General features: G+C 38.3%; 2 protein-coding genes across 4 annotated transcripts in view; one reads left to right on the forward strand and one right to left on the reverse strand.

The window, feature by feature from the left end:
• Positions 1-265: 265 nt before the first annotated feature.
• On the forward strand, positions 266-10929 carry gch1 (GTP cyclohydrolase 1). Its single transcript, XM_082142372.1, has 6 exons — positions 266-752; positions 4921-5030; positions 6887-6942; positions 9449-9480; positions 9622-9706; positions 9795-10929. Exons 1-6 carry the CDS (start codon positions 413-415, stop codon positions 9919-9921), a joined length of 750 nt encoding a protein of 249 aa, XP_081998498.1. The 5' UTR covers positions 266-412; the 3' UTR covers positions 9922-10929.
• A 2753-nt stretch (positions 10930-13682) lies between these two features.
• Positions 13683-24723, reverse strand: part of samd4a (sterile alpha motif domain containing 4A) — a 44897-nt gene continuing 33856 nt past the window's right edge. For all 3 annotated transcript variants that reach the window (XM_082142333.1, XM_082142332.1, XM_082142334.1), the window contains 2 exons: positions 21590-21673; positions 13683-17647 (listed from right to left, as the gene is read on the reverse strand). In XM_082142333.1, coding sequence (XP_081998459.1) covers positions 17619-17647; positions 21590-21673 — 113 coding nt within the window. In that variant the 3' untranslated portion in view covers positions 13683-17618. The remainder of the gene's footprint in view (positions 17648-21589; positions 21674-24723) is intronic.

The following is a 24723-nucleotide window of genomic DNA, read 5'->3' on the forward strand; positions in this document are numbered from 1 at the left end:
TTTGACTTTAAAAACACTGATTTTATTTTTAATCATAAGAACAACCTCACCCAAAGGTCTAGTCAATCCCCTTAGGTGGTTTGATCTGCTCCAAGACATCACTTTAATGTGTAGAAGAGATCTCATCCTCTTACTAGATACAGGTGGCCTGACGCAAGCACGCCTCTCGGCCAATAGGAATCAGACTCCGTGACGCAGTCTCTCCTGTGGACCAATAGGAACGCGTACGGATTAGCTCATGTTAATAAAACCCCCGGCTGCCTCTTCAAAAGCACTGAGTTTGACAAGAGTATTATAACCGTTGAACTTCACTCAAGTTTTTTTCTGTTACACCTTAAACAGTGTTTTAAAAACAGATAGTAGCCTAGCATTAAAACCGACTTTGAGGAACCCAAGCTGTCACTTTCAGGTAATGGAGCGCCCCAAACAGAAACAAATGAATGAAAATGAAACAGATGCCGCGATCAATGGACACTTTGACAGCCGGGTGAAGATGCCCGGATGGAGCGCCGGTGGAGCCGCCGGGGACCCGAGCACCGTGTCGTCCCCCAGCGTGATGGAGAGCTGGCGGGAAGAGCGCACTCGCAGTCTGGAAGACAACGAAATGAGCCTGCCGAGCATCGCCGCGGCTTACACCACTATCCTCAGGGGTCTCGGGGAAGACCCGCAGCGACAGGGGCTGCTCAAAACTCCGTGGAGAGCCGCCACAGCCATGCAGTTCTTCACCAAGGGGTATCAGGAGAAAATCATTGGTGAGTTGCGACAATGACTGACAGATTAAAAGCCGTGTGTACACTTTTTGTGGTTTACATTTGTTTTTAAGCACAATTACTTTTTTCCCCTGAAGTTGAGATATTCTGAAGTGTCAGGGTGTTAAATAAACACGATAAAACGTTAACATAAGTTAACATTCTGTTTTACAGTAGGCTACTTTACTTTTTTTTATTACACTAACGTTCAGATGCGTTCTTGGATTCGAAACCAACTAGAGCGCGAGACAACAGGGGTATAAAAGTTGTTTTTACAAATGTTTACAAGTAGCCAAGCTCATTGAGTCAGATTTGTATCTATGAATCAGTTGATTTAGTTAAAAAAAATGGTCTGAACTGACTCAATGTGGATCTGGTCATGGTTAACATCACACTGGAGGTTAAGAATGTTTGAGAAGATTTTCAATAAAAAATTAATTTAAATTTGGGTCTGTTACTCATATAAAACTATCATATGACATCAGAAGACTTGGAATATAAAGCACAAGTCATATGGACCACTTTTATGGTGAGTTTGAGTACTTTTTGAGACATCATACGCATTTATGGAAAACATCAGCCAGTACATTCTTCAAAATCATGTCATGTATTTTCACAATGAAATATGTATTTTCAACACAATTTCATGGCAGTTTTTGTCATATTTTGGAATTGGTGGCTATGTACAAACTCATTTCGTACATTTCACTGACGGTTAGGTTTCAGTTGGACCTTCATGCTTATGTTTTTACGAATGCTCATGAAATCAACCTCCTAAAATATATATTTTTTAAATGAGATGCTTTGACCTAATTATGATGCAGAGAGTTTTATAACCCACAGACCATTCATCTTTTACAGACTCAAGCAGTGTCAAGCATTTCTCATTAAAAGTATTTCCTCAAACACTTCCATGTGCCATCAATATAAATAACTGGCCCAACAGGTACTCCAGCTCAAAGCAAAGGTTTATCTTGCGTAATTGTTCACTGGTCACTCTCAGGCTGTTGTCTAAGTGGTTGAGCCAGGGTGCTGCCCACCGTCTCAACACCAATAGCATCCCCACATAGAAAACAGCACATCTGGACCTGGTTTGTGTAGCATTTTTAGGGCCTATGCATGTGGAATATATTAATGTTGCTTTTTTACCCCCAAAAAACTCCTCGTTAAAGCAGACTGCCCTCAATGACCTCAAAACACTTACATATGCATTGCTTGAACATGGTCCACAGGTCATAGATGGTAGAACATGCAATGTCACAGTGACGGGAGGTCTTCGTCTTCGATGAGATTGGCTAAGGTTTGCACCACCCCTACAGCTTCTTGAATTGTTCTGGAGTAGTTTTTTTTAGTCTCCAACAGAAAGTCATTTGCAGTGTTGGGACAGCTTTGAGGTAGAACACTAGCGAGCTCAGTGGGTTTTGTGTGAGGCTGTGTTGCATTTTCATGTTTTTAAGGGTGGTGGTGGGTGACTCATGAGTTAATTCTCTGAGAAAAGGAAGCTGTAAGTGCTTGAATGTTTTTAAGGAAATTAGGGATGCGCGATACACTTTTGTTTTTGTAATCAGGCTTTTAAAAATTATATTTAGATTTATCTGCCAATATATCGGTTATCGCCTTTCAAATATAAAAAAATCGGTTATCGTTATCGACCAAAATGTTTATATCGGTGCATTCCTAAAAACTTGAGCCATTTGTCGATATGCATGTATCACATTCTCAATGTTTTTCAATAATTTCGACCAAACAGCCATTGTAGACAAATAGATTCAAAATGTTAAATGTAAGCAGTAAAATACAAATAAATCTAGTGTAAAATAACTTTTTACATTAAAATAACACAAGGAAAAAATTATTTATATAATAATATAATAATTTATACACAATATAAATATATTATATAAATATAAAAAACAAATAGCAATGTTTACATATATTTTTACTTAAACATTTTAATATATAAGATATAGCCTAACAATGCCAATGAAATTGAATAGTTGAATCCGTTTTGAACATCATTTTGCTTCTTAAATTCATATCAGATAGCAATAAAATAGCTTAATGCGGCTGTATTTATACAGCATTCAGTTTTATACGAGCTGTATTTATGAAAGTAAAATAATTTTTTCCTGTCGATTAATCTATCGATTATATTTCCTGCCAATTAATCTATCGATTATATATTTCCTGTCGATTAATCTATTGATTATTTTTCCGATTTATCGAATAATTTAACGATTACGAGATAGTAGGCTACATTTGAGCCTACTATAAACATCAATAAACATTTTGATGATGGAAATGAATAGTTGAATTCGCTTTGAGCACCATTTTGCAACTTAAATTTATATCAGATGCCAATAAAACAGGGCTGGAACTAAAAGATAATTCCTTCGATTAATCGCGTCTCGCACCCACGGCAGCTCGTATAAAACAATGCTGTATAAATGCAGCCTCATTAAGCACAAAATATAGGATTCGATCTCTGTTAAAAAAAATGTCCACACTTCAGATCCGGCTCGATATTTTTATAATAACGGCTGATCTTCAGCATGCCCGGGAGCCGCCATCATTGGGGAACATGCGTGAAGAATCGACGCATTCCACTCAAATTGACTAATTTACTTAATCAAAGTAATCGGTTACGTTGACCTACGTCGTTCCAGCCCTACAATAAAACATATCTGTCGTAATGCTACTCATGAGTCACAGACAAAAGGAAGGAAGGATTGTGAAATGAAGGAATTATCATTGCATTATTATTATGTATTATGTCATTATTATGTTTCCTTACAGTTTATGGTTTTGTCATGGTCTCATGTCCCATAAAACCATTACAGGTCATAGAGACGAGTGATATTGCTTTATGAAACGAGCATTATGCTGTGCTTTCCCCTGCCCCCACTGGCTGGACGGATGCCTGTCTCTTATTTAAGAGATGGAGATCAAGCCAAGCCCTCAACAGCAGTAACATTACCCATAACCAGAGCTCTGCTTGTTGAAATCTTCACAATTTCAATGGGTTTCTATGGTTACTTATTGTATTTCAAGTGTATGTTTGCTTAGTGTGTAAGCAAGTTTGTGTTTAATTGAGTGTGTGTGACGGTGGCAGCGAGGCTGAAAGATGACTTGGAGGAGATGCTGATTTGATTTCCTGTTCTTTTTTTCGGTGCCACCACCGTCATACGTGAGACCTTTCCGTGTGTTGTGCCTGTGCATTTGAGAGCGGCTGTTTGTTTAGGACGAGACTGATGACAGTTGTCTCTCGTAACAGCTGCTGCCCTCAGGTTAAACTCTACAGAGATGCTCAGATCAGCTACAACATTTACACAACACTGCATGCGTATATGATCGTTTTTTGTAAAGCAGGCTGGTTAGTCGTGACCAGAATCAGTTTAAATATTAACAAAAGTTCGGGGAACCATGAAACGACATGGAAATAACCACTTTTATGAGAGATACTATCAGTTTGTCAGTGGTGGTTGCATAACTATTATTACTATTGCTCATCATCAGTTTTAAACCATTTTTCCCCCACTACAGATAATAATGTTACCTCAAATCATGCAGCTTTCTATGATTTTTGGGAAATCTGTGAAATAATTCCCAGAAGCTTAGATTTAAAGGAACTTAGATTAGATGCACTTAGATTCTAGTGACCAGAATATCACAGATACTCTTTAAACACCCATAACACCCTTGCAACACCCTAACAACCAGCCACAACATGATGACGAGTTTTGCACGCTTGAGTTTTGCTCTTTTTTTTCTCTCCAGAAAATGTAAAAAATATTTGTTAGATTTAAGTGCTGTCATACCTGTCCTGTGGTCATAAACAGCCTGAAAAATGATTGCTTTCTGCCTTTTTCAATCACACAGTGACTGCACAAAAGTGGCAACAAAATATGGGAGTCACATCTCAACAAAACCCTGAAGCTTCGCCATCGGTTTGCCATGTTTCCACGGAAACCTTCCCAGAGATAGGCAGCCAGGAAATTAAAAAGCCCCACAAGAAAAGACAGTGCATTCTCAATAGATAAAATGGGATATGTTTGAGCAATGATTGAAGCTAAGAGAAATGACACAGGAAGAGCGCATGGGGTGAAATATAATGATTTCATGATGTCATATCGCTCACCTCATCTTGATTTGTTGTTGTACCTTCTTGTAGATGTCCTGAATGACGCGATCTTTGATGAAGACCATGACGAGATGGTGATCGTGAAGGATATCGACATGTTTTCCATGTGTGAACACCATTTAGTTCCCATTTTTGGCCGGGTAAGACTAATCATTTCCCTTTTACCTTCATATATGTCACCCTTGCTGTGCAGTTTTTATGACCATATTTGTGACACATTTCTTTGCATTAAATATGTAGTTTTAAAAATTAATTTGTCACACCTCTATCCTATAAGGCTTTTAGGATAGGTTATTAAAGGTCTTTATTTAATCTTAATTACATTTTCATAAACATTTATTTTTATTTTTTTATTATTATTTATAATTTATTATTATTATTACTTTTTTGCTTTTGTTATTTATTTTTCATTATTTATTTAATATCCAGGTCATATTCCACCCCATAATCAAAAGAATAAAATATAGAAATGACAGAATTATATAAATTATTATTAAGAATTTATATTTTGGCAAAGAAATTAAGCCTATATATTTGGAACTAAAGATTTTTTGCATTATGACATTATTTTCATAAAGCTTATTGTAAGTCAAAAAATAGCACTCTCATTACTGTAATGTGGAATCAATACTAATATATTATTAAAATTGTTAAGTATATTGTGAAGCACTGTTGCTCAAGTAAGTAGTGTTGTAAGTCAAATTATGCTGACTAAAAATCAGAATGATTTTTATTTAACTTTGAATTTGGTGGCAAATGTGCTTAATTATCACGACAAGAAATGCATTAAAAATGGCTGTATTTTTTATGCAATTTTTTTTGTCTGTGTGATTGTGGGGTGAAATATGAACTGGACTTTTTTTTTTGAGAGAGTGATTCACCCACATGAAGGCAGAAACAGTTTTTTTTTTTTTTTTATGCACCTGAAAAAACCTTGATGTGTAATCTGCCAATAAAAAAGTTAATTAGCTATAATTAAATCTGGAAACAGGTAACGAGAACAAGCTGAAATATCAGATCTGAGTTCCACTGAAAAACAATGGCCACTTTTTATCCTCTAGGTTTGACATTTAGTACCTCCCTCGAGCTCATAGCACCGCAGGTGTCTGCCATTTAAGACAAAAGAGACGGCGTCGATCCTGTCACGCCACAAATGGGCCGCTGATGATAGACTGAGCCATTGATCAAGCGCACTGAACGGGCTTTTTTTTCCACCACTTGCAATTTTGTTTGTCAGATGCTGTTGTAGGGCCGTGGTTTCCGCTCTGTCCCCCGCTGATAGCTCCCTATTCCTTCTCATCTATTTACCTCGCCTCTCTCTCCGCATCTGCAACAAGATAATGACTCGCCAATTTCTTTCAAAGAGGCGTGCGCCCGTTCTCCTTCATTTTTGGCCCTCTTGCTTGCGCTTCAGCGTCCTCCGTCTCCATGATTGTCCTCACAACACTCTTAGTGTCCATCACGAACACAGAGGCCAACAAGTGCGCTCTCTTACGCTAGAAACATATCTACCGTACAGCCGACACACGTCTTACCTGTTGGTCTAAAGTGGATTTCGCCACAAAAAGCGCTGGTAAAGTTCGATTGATGCATTTTAGAGGATGTCGGGAGGAGTTTGCCGGCTCTGAACGAAGGCCGAGAGGTTTTTCAGTGTGGGATTATCGCATCAGAAGAGAAAAAAGAGAAAATTCTTGCATGTCTGTGATGCTGCCCTTTCTCTGGGCCGTTTCATCAAATTGTTGGTGACATTTGAGTTTGATGGCGGAGAGGAGGGGAGGGGTGCGAAGATGCACATGCACAGATACGGCTCTCTCCAGCCACTGTTTTACTGTCTGCATGTTTTACTTTTCGGCTGATTCTGTGGCATGTAGCTTGCTAGTGCCAATATACAGTTTTGAAACAGGTAATCATGTAAAAAAGAAGAATTGTGTATATAACTCCCATGTTTTGCAGTTCTATCTTTCTGTTGTCAGTTAATGTGTTGTGTTTTTCACAGGTGCATATAGGTTACCTTCCAAACAAGAGGGTTCTTGGTCTGAGTAAATTAGCACGGTAGGTCAAATACTTCCAGTGGCCGGTTGCATAAACTGCTTCGACTAGTCTTAAGTTAGCCATAAACATTTTTTCTTTCAAGACTGGTCAGTTACTTGAAAAGGTAGATTGGTCTCATTTGAATCCGAAAAGTAAGACTGATTAGCCCAAACTATTTGCTAGTTGGTCAGACTAGTTCTTGAGGTATGTTTATGCAACTGGCCCCAGGTCTCTCACACAAAATGAATGTAAAACCTGTTTCCAAATCCAAATCGACAAATCTTGTTTTTTTATGGAATGTTGCTGTGTTTATTACAAATGTTTCATCTGTGCACATTATTAATTTTATAAATTCAAGTGCCCTTATAATCTACATCGGTTCACTGGCATGAGGGCGGGACAACCTGTCACTCACATGACGTCACAGCAATAGCAAACCACAACCATCCAATTAATTCGCAGTGGACAAAATCAAGCCCTGCTCTAAATTTATTCTTGTTCGATAAGCATTTTCACTCTGATATACATCACAATAGAGAAGAAAGGACATAACTTCCATTTCATGCCTACTTTAATTAATTAATTAATTTTCATTTTTGCTCGTTTACATCCTCAATTTGTGTTTTCTAAAACATTGGCCTTTTTTTCTACAATTTGTATGTGGGGTCAGGAAGATTTTTTAAAAGAAAGTATTATTTTTTATTTAAATAGAAAACATTTTTTCACCTTGGTGAGCGCAAGAGACTTTTTAAAAAACATTTTTAAAAAATCTTACTGACCCCTAACTTTTGAACACTAGTATGTGTATATAAAATATACGGGGGCGCTCTGCAGCACCTGTTTCCACAGGTTTATAAACGCAATTAAACTCTTTTCATTTGACATAGTTTACCTTCTCAAAATGCGAATAGTCTATTTTTTTATTCCTCATGGATCTTGATTGACATAAACCAGAGTGAAATTAACGGCCTTGTGGCAAAAATGCCTTCAAAATGAACTAAAATGCCCCTGAAAATTTATGGGGGGAAAAAATACCCCAATAAAGATTACCGGTTTTCACATTTATAACAATGTAATTAAGCAATAAGCTATCACACAAGCAAGAGTGCTGTTTCTCCCCGAAAATTATTTTGAAAATGTGATATTGATGTTATAGAACATTTAAACAATGAGTTAATATTAAGTAATTTACATTTTAGACACACATTGTCTGTTTTTGCTCCTTCAACGAAAAAAGTTTCAAACAAAGCCACATCAGAACCGTTGCACGCGTCTTGCAACCCTGTTTCGTTCCTGAAAGAATCAGTGTTTTTTATTTGAATGAATGATTCAACGACTCAGTAATTTGCCGCCACCTACTGGCGGGTTTCTGCTGCACTCCTCTCTGGAGGTCGGCACAAGTGTAGGAGGCTCGTTTACTGCCAGCAAAAATACCTCAGTAGTCCGTTCTCAGGGATTGTTTGTTATGCTTCGTGGCATTGACAAGTTTAATTACATCTTTATATACTATTTCTATAGACTTTTTTCCCAATACCACCTCCCCCCTTTCAGCACCCCCAATCCAAAACATCTCCCCACGCCCCATTTATGTATTTGTGTGTGTTCATATATATATTTATTTGAAACTTGCTATCCTTCTTTAAAATATATTGTATGTTTTGTTATATTATGTAGTGCCATTCACACTTAAGGTATGGCTTTTGGGCCCATTGCAGGTTAATTGATGTTTTTCTAGTGCAGTATCGAATCTTAATGGATCCCTTCAGGAGTATGCAAATTTATCGTGCCACAATGCAGTGTTTTTTCAGTGAAATCAGCAGCATACGCTCGAGTGAAGGAGATTAATGGCTCTTTTCGCCTCAGGAATGTTGTTCGTGTGAAATCAAGATGCACGTGTGTGTGTGTGTGTGTGTGTGTGTGTGTGTGTTTGAAGCAGTGAGAGTGTAAGTGTCTGTAAGAGGATTAGACACAATGTGTGAGTGACAAAGAGAAGCTTGATCCAATTTGACCCCAATACCTGTGGCTTATCCATCTCACAATGTACTAACCGTAATACTACACTCCACTAATGAAGACATGACAACAGCAGTCATGTAACTCTTACCAGTGCCACACACACACTTAATCACACATGCACACACACACACAGTAGCATTTCTGATTTCTAAAAGTGGTTATTGTTTCATTTTTACGGCTGTGGTTTGTAGACTTTCCCATTTGCCTTGTAGTTTAACGGATCACTGCTGATCAAATGGTCAAACATGAAACAGAGTTTTTGATATTAAGTTATATTTGATATTATGTGCCAGCAGGAAAAATTCTACTCATTAGTATTAAATAGTTATATTTAAATATACAAAAAAAAAATCGTTATATATAATCGTTAACCTATATCATAACCACAACAACTGAAATCTCTGAGCAATAAAGTTCATGTAATCAAACCACTATTACATTCAATGGAGGTATATTGTGTATAACTTGCGCTTAATTATTAACTATGTTCATGCTTTTTGTTTTCCCCCAGGATTGTTGAGATATACAGCAGGAGATTGCAAGGTAAAGCTCTTTTTCCTCCCAAACAAACAATTCTATATTATTCATACACCTTCCAAATCCTCGTTTGTTTCACTAATAGCTGTGAAACTTCACATTGACATATTGTCAATAGTTCTGATCTGTCGGCTTATCGTATTTCAGTTCAGGAGCGTCTAACTAAACAGATTGCGGTGGCCATCACTGAAGCTTTGAAGCCTGCTGGTGTCGGAGTGGTTGTTGAAGCCACGTACGTGAACGTTCAAGTTCAACATTATTTTACAATGCTATGTCTGACTAGAACTCGAGATTAATTTTCTCTCCTTTCTGTTCTCCAGTCACATGTGTATGGTTATGCGAGGCGTCCAGAAGATGAACAGCAAGACTGTGACCAGCACCATGCTGGGCGTTTTCCGCGAGGACCCCAAGACACGGGACGAGTTCCTGACCCTGATCCGGAGCTGATCTCTGCTCTGCCAAAACTCTCAGGCCAGCCCCCTTCTCAAACGCCTCAGCGACGAGGCCCTGCTGCTGTGTAACATAGAGTCCCACCCGCCTCGGTAACACCATCTCTTCTCTGTCGCCTGTGTGTGTGTGTGTGTGTGTGTGTTTCATTGATTAAGGTTTAGTCAGTCGAGCTGCGGGAGCCTCTGTTGACGGGACTGTGGCTGTTGCTGTAATATGGAAGCATTGTGTTCTAGATTAGCACAATTTAACCTCTCTAAACTAACAAGCACCAAACCCACCAAAATGTGTTTACATCTCTTTCCGGTCGGGTCACTTTTGCGCTCTATTAAACGCAATTGAGTTGCCAGACATACACAACAAAGCAGTTTTATCGTCACGCTTTTGAACAGGGAGGGACGTGGCATTCTGAATACTCAATTTTACTGATATAAAAAGTACTGTTGAGGTACCGTGGTACAGTAATGGTAATGAAAATCACCATGGTACTTAATTATTACCAAAATGCATATTCCTTGATATTTACAAGGTACTTGATTAGACAAGGTAAAGATTATTATGGTATTATAATGGTACATGTCCCAAAAGACATAGTATTACAATAGCACCACTTTTTTTAAAATGAATAATCCCAGACAGGTTTTATTGTTGTTTTACTATGTGCTGAAAATGTATTATGTCTACGCTGTCTTATAATGTAATATTTAATATAATGTGTCCTGTGCATCAGTCAACATTTGTGCCCTAACCCAAAGTTCTTAAAGGGAGAGTTTACCCAAAAATAAAACTTCTATCCTCTTTTACTCACCCTCGTTTAGTCTTAACCCCTTAAAGCCTGACATTTGAAATAATGGTACAAAAATAGTACTAAACATTTTGTTTTTAAATGGAACGGTTTTTTTAGACAAAATCTAAAAGAAATCTAAATAAATAAGATAAAAGTTGTATATGTTGAGCATCCTATTTGATATTAATAGGCTTTATTGGCTCATATACAATAGTATGATATAGTAACTGTACGTTCACACCGCCGCCGACTTGAGCTTCCAAAGTTACCGGAAGTCATTCATTTTCAATGGAAGCTGGCTTCTCTCAGCTGCAAGGAGCGTCAAATCCATCGGCGTCGCGTTTTGGGCGTTTTGAGCGTCAATCAGAAAGTTGAAAGTATCTCAACTTTATGGTAATGAGCTATGACGCGGTTCAGCGGCAAGCAGCGGCAAAAGCCAGCAACCAATCGGAATATAGACGTCCTTCGCGCTGGCTGATTCCAGAGAAACATACGATGTAAACTTTCGTTCCTACCAAAACATTAGTTCCGAGAAAATGGAGGAGAAACTGATAATCGCTGTTGCTGGGTTTCCTATCATTTATGATATGACGTTATTTTCATATAGGGACCAGTTACAAAAGAGAGAGAGACCCTGCCGCGCGCGTGCACTCACCTTCACCGTCTTCAAACAATATGTCTTGCTCTCTCTCCCTCGCGCATATTAATCAAATATTTTTTTCCCGACCAAATGTGACCAAAACGGTTATAAAAATGCTGTCATTATAAAAGGTTCCTAGTGTCAATGTGTTGCTTGTTTTTTTTTTCTGTTTACATTTCATGGTGTGACACAGACTTCAGAGCGGCCAAAGCGTCAACAAGCTTCCCCGTACTTTTTTGACAAGCGTCCTTGACAGGGCGGCCAGAGCTTCTTTGCAGCTCAAGTCGGCGGCGGTGTGAACGTACAGTAAGAATATGAAACTCAGACTCAAAGAGGAAAAAAAAACCTACATTTTTGTCAAAAATGAGCAAAAGTTTGCAATTTGGTGCGGTTTCTGATTTTTATATGGTCAAAAAATAAGAAATGATTCTGATAGGTTGTAATGTAAATCAGTGAGATCTTTATAACAGTAGGCTATAACACATATAAATATCACTTGTCAGTTTACTCACCCTCATGTCACTATAAAAATTGTACGGCTTTCGTTCATCTTCGGGACACAAATGAAGATATTTGAAATGAAATTGAGATTTCTGTCCCTCCATTGAAAAGCTACGCAACTACCGCTTTGACGCCTCAAAAAGTTCATAAAAAGATTGTAAAACTAATCCATATGAATTGAGCGGTGGTTGTGTGGACTGAAATCTCTCGGATCCACTACGACCATACACTTCACATCGCACATCCCGTGATGTGACTATTGCGGAACGACACATCACGAGATCCATGCTAAAACCATATATCGTGCAGCTCTAGTTTAAAACTGATGATTGAATGATGACAGAAGTTTGATTTTTGGGGTGAACTATCCCTTTAAATGTTTATTATTGCTAGTATTTACAGGTTTCGTGCAACACTATTATTTTTCTGTTTCAAATCAACTGTTGAGTCTGATGTGTTGGATATTACGAGTTGAAGTGATAACCAGGTCCAGCCTTTTGAATATCCTGTCTGTATGGCCATAGATGTTGTTTACACTCTGAAGGTTGTTTTTTATTTCTTGGGGGGGGAAAAAAAAGACCAAAGGTGAAAGGTCCAGTGGAGGTCAACATAGTATCTGATTTTGCACATTGTGGGAAACATGGAAAATACCGAACATACCTGTACTGATAAATGTGATCTTTGTAATTAAAACATGATTAAAAAAAAAGATGGAAACCAACTAAAAGATATTTTAAGATTCTACATTTGTAGAACATATTTTGTACATTTACTCTGATGCATGTTTACCTGTCCTTGGGTATGTGTAATGTGTTTTGAGCATTATTGTTAGAATTTCAATTATATACTATGTATCATTGTAGAAAATTATATTAACCTCAAAAACAACGGATGCTGTGGATTTACTGACACTGTTGTATTGCCTGTGACTTTTTATTATGACAATTTCTTTGAGTGATGTTCTGCATTTATGAGTTCGAATGAAGTTCGGAGTCGGGACGCTTCTGAAGACGCTACGAGATGTTCAATGTCTTATTAAGAACATGAGGACTAGTGTTAATCATGTGGCCTTCTTTAAACGAAAGACTCACAGTCTTTCAAATACTTTACTATTGATGTTCATCATCATTTTCAGCTTAAAATAATAAATCTTGTGTAAAATATGTTAGCATGTTCTTGTTATTTTATTTTATTTTTATGTGGGGGGTTGTTAGAAAGCAACAGACTGGAAATGTCATTTATCATGTTACATAAAGATTGAGGGTGATTATTATTATTTTTTAAATTATTATTATTCCTTGAATGAATTTGGACTCTGGAGACGGGAAAAGTGTGCTTATCGTGAGACGACAGCTTAACTAAACGCGAATAAAAAATGAATGTAGAAAAGGCTTCATTTCCTTTAGGCATAATATCCTATTTTTTTTAAAAATCCCTCCTTTTTGATGTGAAAATAATGACCATTTTCTTCTGCCCTAAAAGTAGTAAAGCCCAGTACTGTGATTTGTACAAAGTTAAGATTTTCAAGGTGAACATTTTTTTTCTAATGATTTTTATTTCATCTATGTATTAAAACAGCCAATTTCACTTTCTAATCGTTCAACATGTTTTGCATGACACTTTGCATATCATAAAGCTGAGAGTGACTCAGTCTTTTTCACAGAAAGCCCCGCCTCTTGGCAATATAAATCCGTCTCGAGCTCTCTGATTGGTTGAGATCGAGGAGGCAGTAAATTCCTCACAGACTCGTGGTTAGAGCTGCCCTTAATATGAGCAAACAAGCTCAAAGCATAACATAAAACAGCATGTTTGAAATCAGAGAAACACGTGAAGTCCTTTTCAAAAGTTACTCTTTAATACTTTTCGTCTGTGGTTATTACAAAAATGTCAAGCATTTAACACAGACCCAAATGATACACATTCAGTTGGCGGACAGAACATCACGGACACATACACACAGTATAGTCTCCCATTAACACACACAAGGCCACGAACCAAAGAGGGAAAGATATTACCGAAATCCCTCTTTTTTTTCTTGACTGAAGTCGTTAATTTCAGTAAAGATGTTTAATCTGTGCTGCGCTGTGACGCCTCACAGGTAAGCGGTGGAACAAACACCTTCCGATGATGTCATCCACGTAATGACAACATTTTCTAAGAGGGTATGTACAAAAAAATTACAAGACAATCCGGTTTCTCACCTGGATACACAGTGTCACACTCGCACAAGTACAGACAAAAATATATACACATCTGCGTGTTGTACATACAGATATAATTCATAACTTCATAACAGCACTGAAGTACCTAAAGCATACAGATTCCCATGAACTTCCAGCACGCTCCTTCTGAGCCTCATGGAAACGAGAATCAGCTCGTATGGACTTTGTATGATTTGAAGTTTCCATCATCAATGCGTCTGGCTTATCTCTATATTTTAGAGCCATATAAAATCATTTACATTTGGGGGTAAATGTCTGAATACAAAAAAAAAGAAAAGAAAGAAAAAAGGCACTGCCATTTGTTATTCTAGATATGACTTCCCAGCCTCTTGCATGCATCTCTAAAATATAAATTACATTTTTTTGTTCGTTTTTTTGTTTGTTTTCGCACTTTTTTTTATTTGGTTTTACCTTTTCATAAACATAACAATCTTTTAAAATATATATTTTATATATATACGCATATGTACGTCAGCCTGCAGTCAATACAGGACATCGGCTCTTGAAAATAACGAAAACAATAAACAACGGAAAAAAAGAGCGTAAAAAAAAAAAAAAAACTCGTTTCAGAATAAATGCAACAAAATAATAATAATAATAAAAATAAAATAAAATCAGCATTAGATACGTTCTGATTTGCTGACGCGCCCAAAACAAACAATGAAGGCTTCGTCAACGTAATACCAAGGTAGCATGTAAATGTTTTAACACCGTCACAGCGTCTGCAATTCTGCGGCATCATCGCACTGAAGAAACGAGTTTTCTTCCAGCTCGTCGCGTGATGAACATTTCAACAAATCAAAGTAGAATTTGCGTCATACTCCGCTATCCAATCGCGAGCGAGCAGCGTTCTTCGTAATGACGCTACGCATTTAAACACTGTAACAGCCGAGGTGAAAATCAGCAACAGAATAACGGTGAAAAATAGCAAAACAGCAAAAACCAAAAAACGATTCTTATAAAAAAAAATATTTAACCACATTTTAAGAAAGTAAAACTGGCTCTTTGTTTACGACGTGACAATAACACTTTACTTAAAATACACCATCTGGGGAGGGTTAGCAAAATAGAAGCATTTAGAGATACTCACAAGAAAGGAAAAACAAAAGAAACCAGCAATATTTAAAAAAGAAAAAAGCCTGACATGTCTTTTGACTATCACGTAGCCTATGTTTTTTTAGATAAAGAACGCAAATTGGGAAAACAAAACGTCAAAAAAAAAATAACTAGGTTGTTATTTGAGATGTACTTATGGTTACCAGCCATAGCAAAAGTTAATACACAAGGTATCTTAAATAATACATCTAATGAATACAATAACCTCTGCATCAATAATAGAAAAGAATAAATAATCATTTGAATCTGCTAATTGTTTTCAAATGGCAGTGATGAGTGGCTTAATACACACAAACAAATGCACCTCTATAAACAAGATGCACAAGATGCCACATGATGGTTTGCTAACATGCTTTGTAAAACACTGGCTACCATTTTGTTTAAGGCATTTCATGCACTTTAAAAGCTCTAGTTTGGAGGCACCAAGTCTCTTATGAAGCTGAAACACTGCATAGTCAACATTCTCTCTTTTAGGCAGCTTTATAACCGTGTCAGTCGCCACTCGATGGATGTGAAAGTGCCTCTTTACTGTCTGTTTACTGTCACGATCTGTTTCTTTGGATGAGCCGAAAAGCATAAAACACTTGAGGTGTGGTTAGGTGCATCAAGTTGCAGGCCGGCAACACGCGGACAACAGGGTACAACAGTCCTGTGGTGTGGGAATTGGGGGGGGGATTTGGCGGGAGGGCGATGCTAATCCAGTTCTTTCCCCCCGCTGCCCTTGATTCACACCGTGTTGCTGATGAGAGTCTATTGCACATTTTTGCAAATTCACTTTTTTGACGGTTTCAGCAAGGATTCACAGCACCAACGGCACGAAGAGCAAAGTTAGTATAGCAAAAACTCTAAATAATATACATTAACAATCACTGAACACCCTCATCAAGGGACTTTAATGTCCTGGATTACAACAGTTAAAGCAACAACAAAAAAAGACCCTTCCCATGCAGAAAATCAGATCTTCACTTGTAAGAGTCCAAAACTAAAAGCTCATTTCTTATTGTAAACTTTCTACTTTTTATACCTGGCATGATTAACTAATGGCTGATATTAAGACAATGCTGAAGAAAAAAAAAAGAAAGAAAAAAAAGACTAGCCTCATTTATTGTAACTATTGCACAGTTTCACCACAAGGCGGCGCTCTGTACTAATAACTGGTGCATTAGTGTTATTTCCTTATATATTTCAATGTGACGTATATCTCTCCCTGTTGCTCCAACAGTCTTATGTCCTGCTGACCAAGTGTACCACGCATGTGATATCCCAAACACACAAGACACAAGATCAAAACGTCCATATGACCCAAAAACCACTCCACGGCTGTGCGTTTACAGAAAAGAATTCAATGCATAAAACTGATCTGTAAAAATTTGAATATATCTCTAGACCCAGACAGAATCTGTAGAAATCTCTGCAGATTCCCACAGTATCTGAACAAACATCATTCATGAAGTACACATCTCCCAAGTCTAGTGTTTTAATAAAAGGTATATATATATATATGTATATATTATATTAAAATATAACATATATAAAATATTTCTGCATATTCTGCCCGGACCTGTGCGCCTCTGACCTACATGTTCACCTGCTCCACTTCAACCTTTCCATCTACTTGCATTTGCTGGCATTTCTCCCATATTCCCCTCCTCTGACCTCCTGATCTCCCTCGACCTCTGTTCCTCATGTCAGAATCACAGACCCTTCCACTCACATCACTTCCTGTTTCCTTTCCCATCGCCGCTCTCGCACGTTCCCTCTCTTTCTTCCGAGTACCATCCGTAGCTCTGACTGTCTTTGTAGTGCTGTAAATCAGCTTTCCTGCTGGCACAAAAGAAAACTAAAACAACAAAACAGTAAATACAAACACAATTGTAAACTATGAAGCCGTTTAGGAACCTAAAGCTGTACACCCATCCTCGGATTTGAACAATTACTGTTTTGATATCCTTGACAGTATTATGTGTAAACATACTGTGACATAATATTTTTAGCATCTGCACAGAGGTGCAGAAATCTAAGCTGTTACTACATGTCATCTGGTTTCGTCTGCTGGTTGGTTTTGGATTTTGTGACGTCCCAGACAGCCACCTGAACGCTTCCAGTCGTCTCCGTTGCTTTACGGACCCCCTCTGATGGCCTGCCTTCACGAAGACCCTTTACTGCGTTCTTCTATGGAAGTGTTGAAGATGTGATTTTCTCCCAGAATCGAATGTAAACACGCTGAAGTAGTCATGATGACAGAACTTGCTTGTGTTGAGCCTTTCGGTAAACGGTGAATGGCACTGTGTAGGCCACGCCCCACCTCTCCTATTGGCTATTGAGTTGGTAGGCGAGCAGGTGGTTTATAGACAGAGGGGCTCGTGACCTCTTGATGACCTTTCCCCTGCTGCCAGGCATGCCGTCTCCCTGCGCGCCCTCTTCTCTTCTCTCAGATGGTTGAGGTTCGATCGACGCCATCTATGGAAATGTGTGACATCACAGATTTTGAATACTATCACAGTGCAACTGACAAACACTTCTGGAAACGTTCACTCAAAAATATGTGACATCATCTTTTATCCAATCACATGTTCCATTCAAAAGTTTGGGATTTTTAATGCTTTAACAGAAGTCTTTTATGCTCACCAAGGCTGCATTTATTTAATGAAAAATACAGTGAAAACAGTGAAATGTTATTAGAATTTCAACGAACTGTTTTCTATTTGAATATTTTAAAATTGTATTTATTTCTGTGATGCAAAGCTGAATTTTCAGCATCATTACTCCAGTCTTCAGTGTCACATGATCCTTCAGAAATCATTCTAATATGCTGATTTGCTGCTCATGAAAAATGTCTTATTATCAATGTTGAGAACAGTTTTTTGCGGAAACTGTGATACATTTTTTCAGGATTCTTTGATGAAAAGAAAGTTCAAAAGAACAGCATTTATTTGAAATAGAAATCTTTTGTGACATTATGAATGTCACTTTTGATCAAATTGATGCATCCTTGTTGAATAAAAGTAACAATTTCTTGCCAAAGCAACTTTTGAACGGTATTGTAAATGGTATAACTAAGAAAATATGAAGCACAGGACTTCTGGGAATCCACTCTGAGTGACTCAAATGACTCAATGAATCAGTTTAATCTAAAATGAACTGGACTTCCCAACCGTAGAGTTTCACAGAGCAAGCAGTGTCATTCTGCGTAATGAGGGCACCAAAGCTCCCAGGCAGGGTGCTGACCAGAGGAGCTGGAGGTCCTGAGTGGGGGGGGGGGGGGGGAGTCGAGGGGTACGTTGCCACATGAACACTACGGGCTCTGTTGGCAGCTGTGGAGCGAGCGGGGCATTCCTGAGCTCACCGCATGCGCTGCCCACTGCTTCTGCCCGTCTCCCTGATTCAGCCTGTCTGCCTCTCTCCTGTCTGTCTCCCTGCACTCCCCCAACACAAAGCTGTGCTTGTCCAGTGCCGAGCCCACTGCACTGAAAGCCTCTGTGTCAGCTCTGAGAGAAAAAAAACTCTCTTTATGCAAAGAAAACCTCCACTTCACACGGGAATGCTCACTGCATTGATCCCGCGACGTGTGGATACAAAGTAACGCTCCTTCCCCGTCTGGAACTGATAGTCACAATATTATACAAGATTGTTGTGTCTGATGCGTCTTCGCCCACAGAAACACCTCAAAAAGTTCAATTAAATGTCGCGGAGAAGAAAAAAACATTTCCCCTTGAACGTTTTCAAAGGGAAAAAGAGCACTTCGGTTGACTTCAGAGGGGTTTTTGACCTTTTAAATGAGTGTCAGACGGGATGATCGCGACAGAAACGTTTTCCTGTGGGGTTTCGTGACACTGCCGCAGTCAGCATGGATCCAATCCGTTTCCTCAAATTCCATTCTCATGGATTAAATCAGAGACTTTTTGTCACACAGATTGGTAAACAAACAATATGATGTATAAATAACATCCTTATTCATCAGCTTGCACCAAAAGACGAGTATTAGAGTATAGATTCAGACATCAAGACGTGTACAAATCTTCAAAAAACATCCCGACAGACTGCTTAGCTACCACTAGACAAGTGCTTCCTGTTTTCAGAGATGGACATGTCAATATCTTAACAAGTAGACAAGTAGTTTAAGGTTTTTTAAAAGATGGATATGTCAATGTCATTAAAGAAATGGTTAAAAAAAAATTATAAACTACTGTTAAGTGTTCTTACTGCTAACTTTTCCTTATATCATTTATTGTTCATGTGGATTGCAAATGACAGAGGTTCAAATCCATTGTCATTTATTGAAGATATTAACAAATTAATCTCTGATAACATGTTTATTGTAGGATATCTGCGTGCCCAACTCTTAAAATGTTGAACTACACTACGGGTAATATCTCTTAAAGGGTTACTTCACCGTTTTTTCATATTAAACTATGTTATTCCCTTAACTAAGACGAGTTGATACATACCTCTCTCGTCTCAGTGCGTGCACTAAATCGCTCTGTCTTGCGGCGAAACTTTGTTAGCACTTAGCTTAGTCCAGTTCATTCAATATGGGCCAAGCAGAGAAGCTACCAAACATCTCCACGTTTTCCCTATTTAAATACAGTTACTCGCTTAGTGTAACTCGACCTAGGACGGTGACACAAAACAAAACGTTGCGCTTTTCTAAGCGTGTAAAATGGATAACTATATTGTATGGCGGAATACCATAGCAAGTGCTTGTAAGCACTTCGACTTCGGCGCAGTAATATCTTCACTCGTGAAAAATCCTCTCACCGGCCCCCGCTCCCTCTAGTGAAGATATTACTGCGCCGAAGTCGAAGTGCTTACAAGCACTTGCTATGGTATTCCGCCATACAATATAGTTATCCATTTTACACGCTTAGAAAAGCGCAACGTTTTGTTTTGTGTCACCGTCCTAGGTCGAGTTACACTAAGCGAGTAACTGTATTTAAATAGGGAAAACGTGGAGATGTTTGGTAGCTTCTCTGCTTGGCCCATATTGAATGAACTGGACTAAGCTAAGTGCTAACAAAGTTTCGCCGCAAGACAGCGATTTAGTGCACGCACTGAGACGAGAGAGGTATGTATCAACTCGTCTTAGTTAAGGGAATAACATAGTTTAATATGAAAAAACGGTGAAGTATCCCTTTAAGTCTCTTAAAGGGTTAGTTCACCCAAAAATGAAAATTCTGTTAGTAATTACTCACCCTCATGTTGTTCCAACCCCGTAAGACCTTCGTTCATCTTCGGAACACAAATTAAGATATTTTTGATTAAATCTGAGAGCTGGCTCACTCCTCCATAGGCTTCTAAGGGACTGAAACTTGCTGGCCCAGAAAAGTTATTAAAGACATTGTTAATATAGTCCAAGTGACTACAGTGGCTCAATCTTAAGTTTATAAAGCGACGAGAATACTTTTTGTGTGCAAAAAAACAACTAAAATAACGACTTTATTCCACTATTCATTTCCTTCTCTCTGGGCCTCGAGTTATTTCACGTAGTGTTTAAACGCAGCGCGTCTGTCACACGGATCACACATGACCAGCGTCGGCCAATAGTGAGCCTACGTGGTGACGTGCAACACAGATGCGCTGCGTTAAAACATTACGTGAAATAACTCGAGGCCCAGAGAGAAGGAAATGAATAGTGGAATAAAGTCGTTATTTTAGTTGTTTTTTTGCACACAAAAAGTATTCTCGTCGCTTTATAAACTTAAGATTGAGCCACTGTAGTCACTTGGACTATATTAACGATGTCTTTAATAACTTTTCTGGGCCAGCAAGTTTCAGTCCCTTAGAAGCCTATGGAGGAGTGAGCCAGCTCTCAGATTTAATCAAAAATATCTTAATTTGTGTTCCTAAGATGAACGAAGGTCTTTACGGGGTTGGAACAACATGAGGGTGAGTAATTACTGACAGAATTTTCATTTTTGGGTGAACTAACCCTTTAAGCTCACAAAGGCTGCATTTATTTGACAAAATACACTAAAAACCTTAATATTGTGAAATATTATTACAATTGAAAATAACTTTTTCTGTTTTAATATATTTTAAAATGTAATTTATTCTTGTCCTGGCAAAGCTGCTTTTATGGAAATCATGATACATTTTTTTCCAGGATTCTTTGATGAAAAGAAAGTAAAAAAAAAAAAAAAAAAAAAAACAGCATTTATTTTAAATAGAAATCTTTAGTAACATTAAAAATGTCTTTACTGTCACTTCAACTTTTTATCAAATGGTCCTTCCTGAATAAAAGTATTAATTTCCTTCCCAATAAATAATAAATAAATAAATAAATAAAAACTGATCTTACTGACCCAAAATGTATGAATGGTAGTGTAATTGTCATAACATAACACTGATGAACTATTACTTTAAGTGCAGTATTTGTAAACTGAACAAGAAGTGGACACGTACCTCCCAGAGCGTGTTCGGTCATGCTGAGACACAGAGACTCCAAACGATTATTGATGTCTGGCTCAGTCACAGGCACATGTAAATCTGCGAAACCATAAACAAACTGTGTAAACTTTAACAAATGACGACAATAAACAACACATAAGCCAAGTGAGGTCTGCATGACACAGACTGATGACTTGACATACCATATCATTTAGAAAAAGTGGTCATTTGTGCTTTTTGCCACATGTTAAAGACAGGAAGAAAAGGAACAGAACAGATAGAAAATCAGTAAATTGGTTTGGCACACAATGCAGGTCAGATTTGAAACCGATCATTTTTATCAGACACTTTCAACTTACAGTACATTTATTACATGAAGTGTCGCCCTTGCATCAATCAATGGTTATGTGTTTTTCCCAAAAGCACAATAGATTCAGGTCATCCCTTGTCAGATTCAAACCTTTAACCTTGAAGTTATTAGCCCAGACCTTAGACCATAAGTTTCAGATAAATCATAGATAAAAACAGGCTCTAATAATCCGACCAATATTTCATCCTTTCTTTTTTACCATTAACCCACTCAGACCTTTACCAGCTAGAGAAAATGAGCCAAACAAAGGTCTATTTCAAACTTCTCAAAGTGTCCCATTCACATCCTAGTCATTATGCCTGCTTGATCAATAGCTCCAAATTGCGACCTCAATTTTCTAAATTCACAGCCATTATGCTTGCAAATTGCGCTGAACTGATTTTGAACCGAATGTGTTCATAGTTCCCTCAGTAGTATACTGGACTACAGTGGGATCTCTGTTGTAAAAGAGTTGATTCAGTCTGGATGGGGCGGACTCTGGTTGCTCAGGACTCCTGCAGCGCTGCTTGGCCTGGCCTTTACAGTGCTCGTCTTTAGCTGAGTCAACAGCAAACAGGCCTTTGAAAATCCCTTGTGGGAAGGAAGAGCTGAGTTAGGCAACCACTGGCTGGACGGAACAGACAACCTGCTATTTTTAAGCATTAAATCCTGTAAGGCCCCTCAAGTCTCTCTCACAGTGCTCTCGTTTTGATGCCTTTGAATTAATCAAGGCGTTAGTATGAAGACATTGGGATGGGCAGCAATGAGAAAGGGAAGGGGAAGAGTCAGAGAGAGAAAGTGGCAGGCACAAAGAAAGTCATTGTAGCATGCAACCTAGCACACAAAAAACACTGTACACACTCCCGTGCACAGCCCCTCTTTCTTCTTCGAGTATTTCTGCAAATCCACGAGAACGGAGCAAACTAAAGGAAGTGAGTTTCAGCTGCAGGCAGAGAGGAACATGTGTCTGCTCTGAATGTGTGTCAGTGGAGCACACACAGCACAACGCTTGAGTCGATGTGTGAAGAACATGGAAAACTTTCCCTTTAAACATGTGACGCGGTTTCAGTCAGAAGAGAGATCACTGCAAATATTTGATCATATATTTTCACTTGACAAGAGCCTTATGTTAGCTCAGAAATACATTTAAAATAAGGGTATCTGCCTGTTTAAGGGAATTAAATTTAAGACATTTTAAATCTTTACAATGCAAAAAAATTATTATATATATATATATATATATATATATATATATATATATATATAGATATGTAAAACAAACTTATATATATATAAATTTTTTTTTTTTTTTATATATATACTGATTGTAATATCTTAATTTCTTTTAGCTTTTTGATCATATTAAAGGTGCTCTAAGTGATGCCGGGAGTGTTGACATTCGAATTGTTGTCAAACAAAACGGAGGCTAGCTAGACCCTCCCTCCTCCTCATCCCGTCTCCTCCCTCCTCCCCTCCCTTCCGGCATAAAGGAAAGTCAAAGTAGTCACTAAAAACAAAGTTAAGTTTTACTGATACTTCATTCAATGTGTAATGTCACCAAGTTAGATAAATGCTTTTATATATTGCAGAACAGAATGCAGAAAAAGAGAAACATTGTCTTAAAATCGTTTCGCCACCTGAGGTTATAACTATAACGTTAGCTCCCATACAAGGACGCAATAATAGCAAGATAACGTTAGCTTCGTGTTTCCCAGTGAGCATAAACAACGGCGGCGTCGTAAACAAATTTAGTCAAAGTTGTCAATAGCCTAAATGAACATTCAAATCCATAACAAACAGTGGGTGAAAACAATCATTCACACAAATAACGCCCTACGTTACTGTGAATTTGCTTGACCATTTACAATAGAGATTGATCGCTAGCTGAAACATATATGTTGTATTCACCAAAGTTAACGCTGACTGCATAGTTCTAGCTAATTACATCCTTGTGTTGGTTTGGCGAACATGAACGTCAATTTAGAAAGAAAAATGGATTTACCTTTTCTGCAAAAACAGAGCAACTGAATGTCGGATTGGAAGCCCTTCTGCCGGCGGAGTTCTCGCCATATTTCGAGGGTTTTTCCGATGTAAATTCGGGACTTCGCGCGTTCCTTATCCTTGTCCCTCTTCTTTACAATTTGTTCATCGGAACGTCGTCTCTTTGGTCGTGTGTCGGCCATAATTCAAACTTCCCTCTTCATGCTTCTCTCTCCTCCACACACCCCCTTCATGTGCACGCGCACTAACCCCCAAACCACACCCCTCAAATACTTCTTGTCGGTGATTGGCTGGAGCACTGTTTGTTGTGTTTCGTGGTACGGTGAGCCCAGTTTGTTTTTGTTGCCGTTTGTGAAGCCTGTGGTGTCTAGAGAGACCGCGTTTTTTTACAGTGTGTTCAGGGGACAGGCAGCTAGCGGATAGTGAGGAGATGTTTGCTGTATGTGCCCAAAAAAATTTTGGCCTAAAAAAACGCGTGACATCACTTAGAGCACCTTTAATTAGTACAAAAATGTAGTCTAGAAAAATGATGGTGCCTTCACACAGTCTTTTTAAATACAGCACAGTGTAATGCACACTTGAAAGTTGATTATTAATTTTCATGCACAGCCAAAAAGAAAAAAGAAGAAGAAACAGCAGAATGACCAATGGCTCGGATGGCACTTCATTTACAAGCTTTTTTTTAACCTCAGAGCTCCTTAACTGGAGGGAAACTATTCCAAACTGTTGCCTCTCTTAAGTCATCTGGGGTTTTTTTTGTGTCGGAGATGAAGGAACTCCAGACTGTGAGTTCCACATG

This window comes from Leuciscus leuciscus (genome assembly GCF_965113295.1).
Source record: "Leuciscus leuciscus genome assembly, chromosome: 17".
NCBI lineage: Eukaryota > Metazoa > Chordata > Actinopteri > Cypriniformes > Leuciscidae > Leuciscus > Leuciscus leuciscus.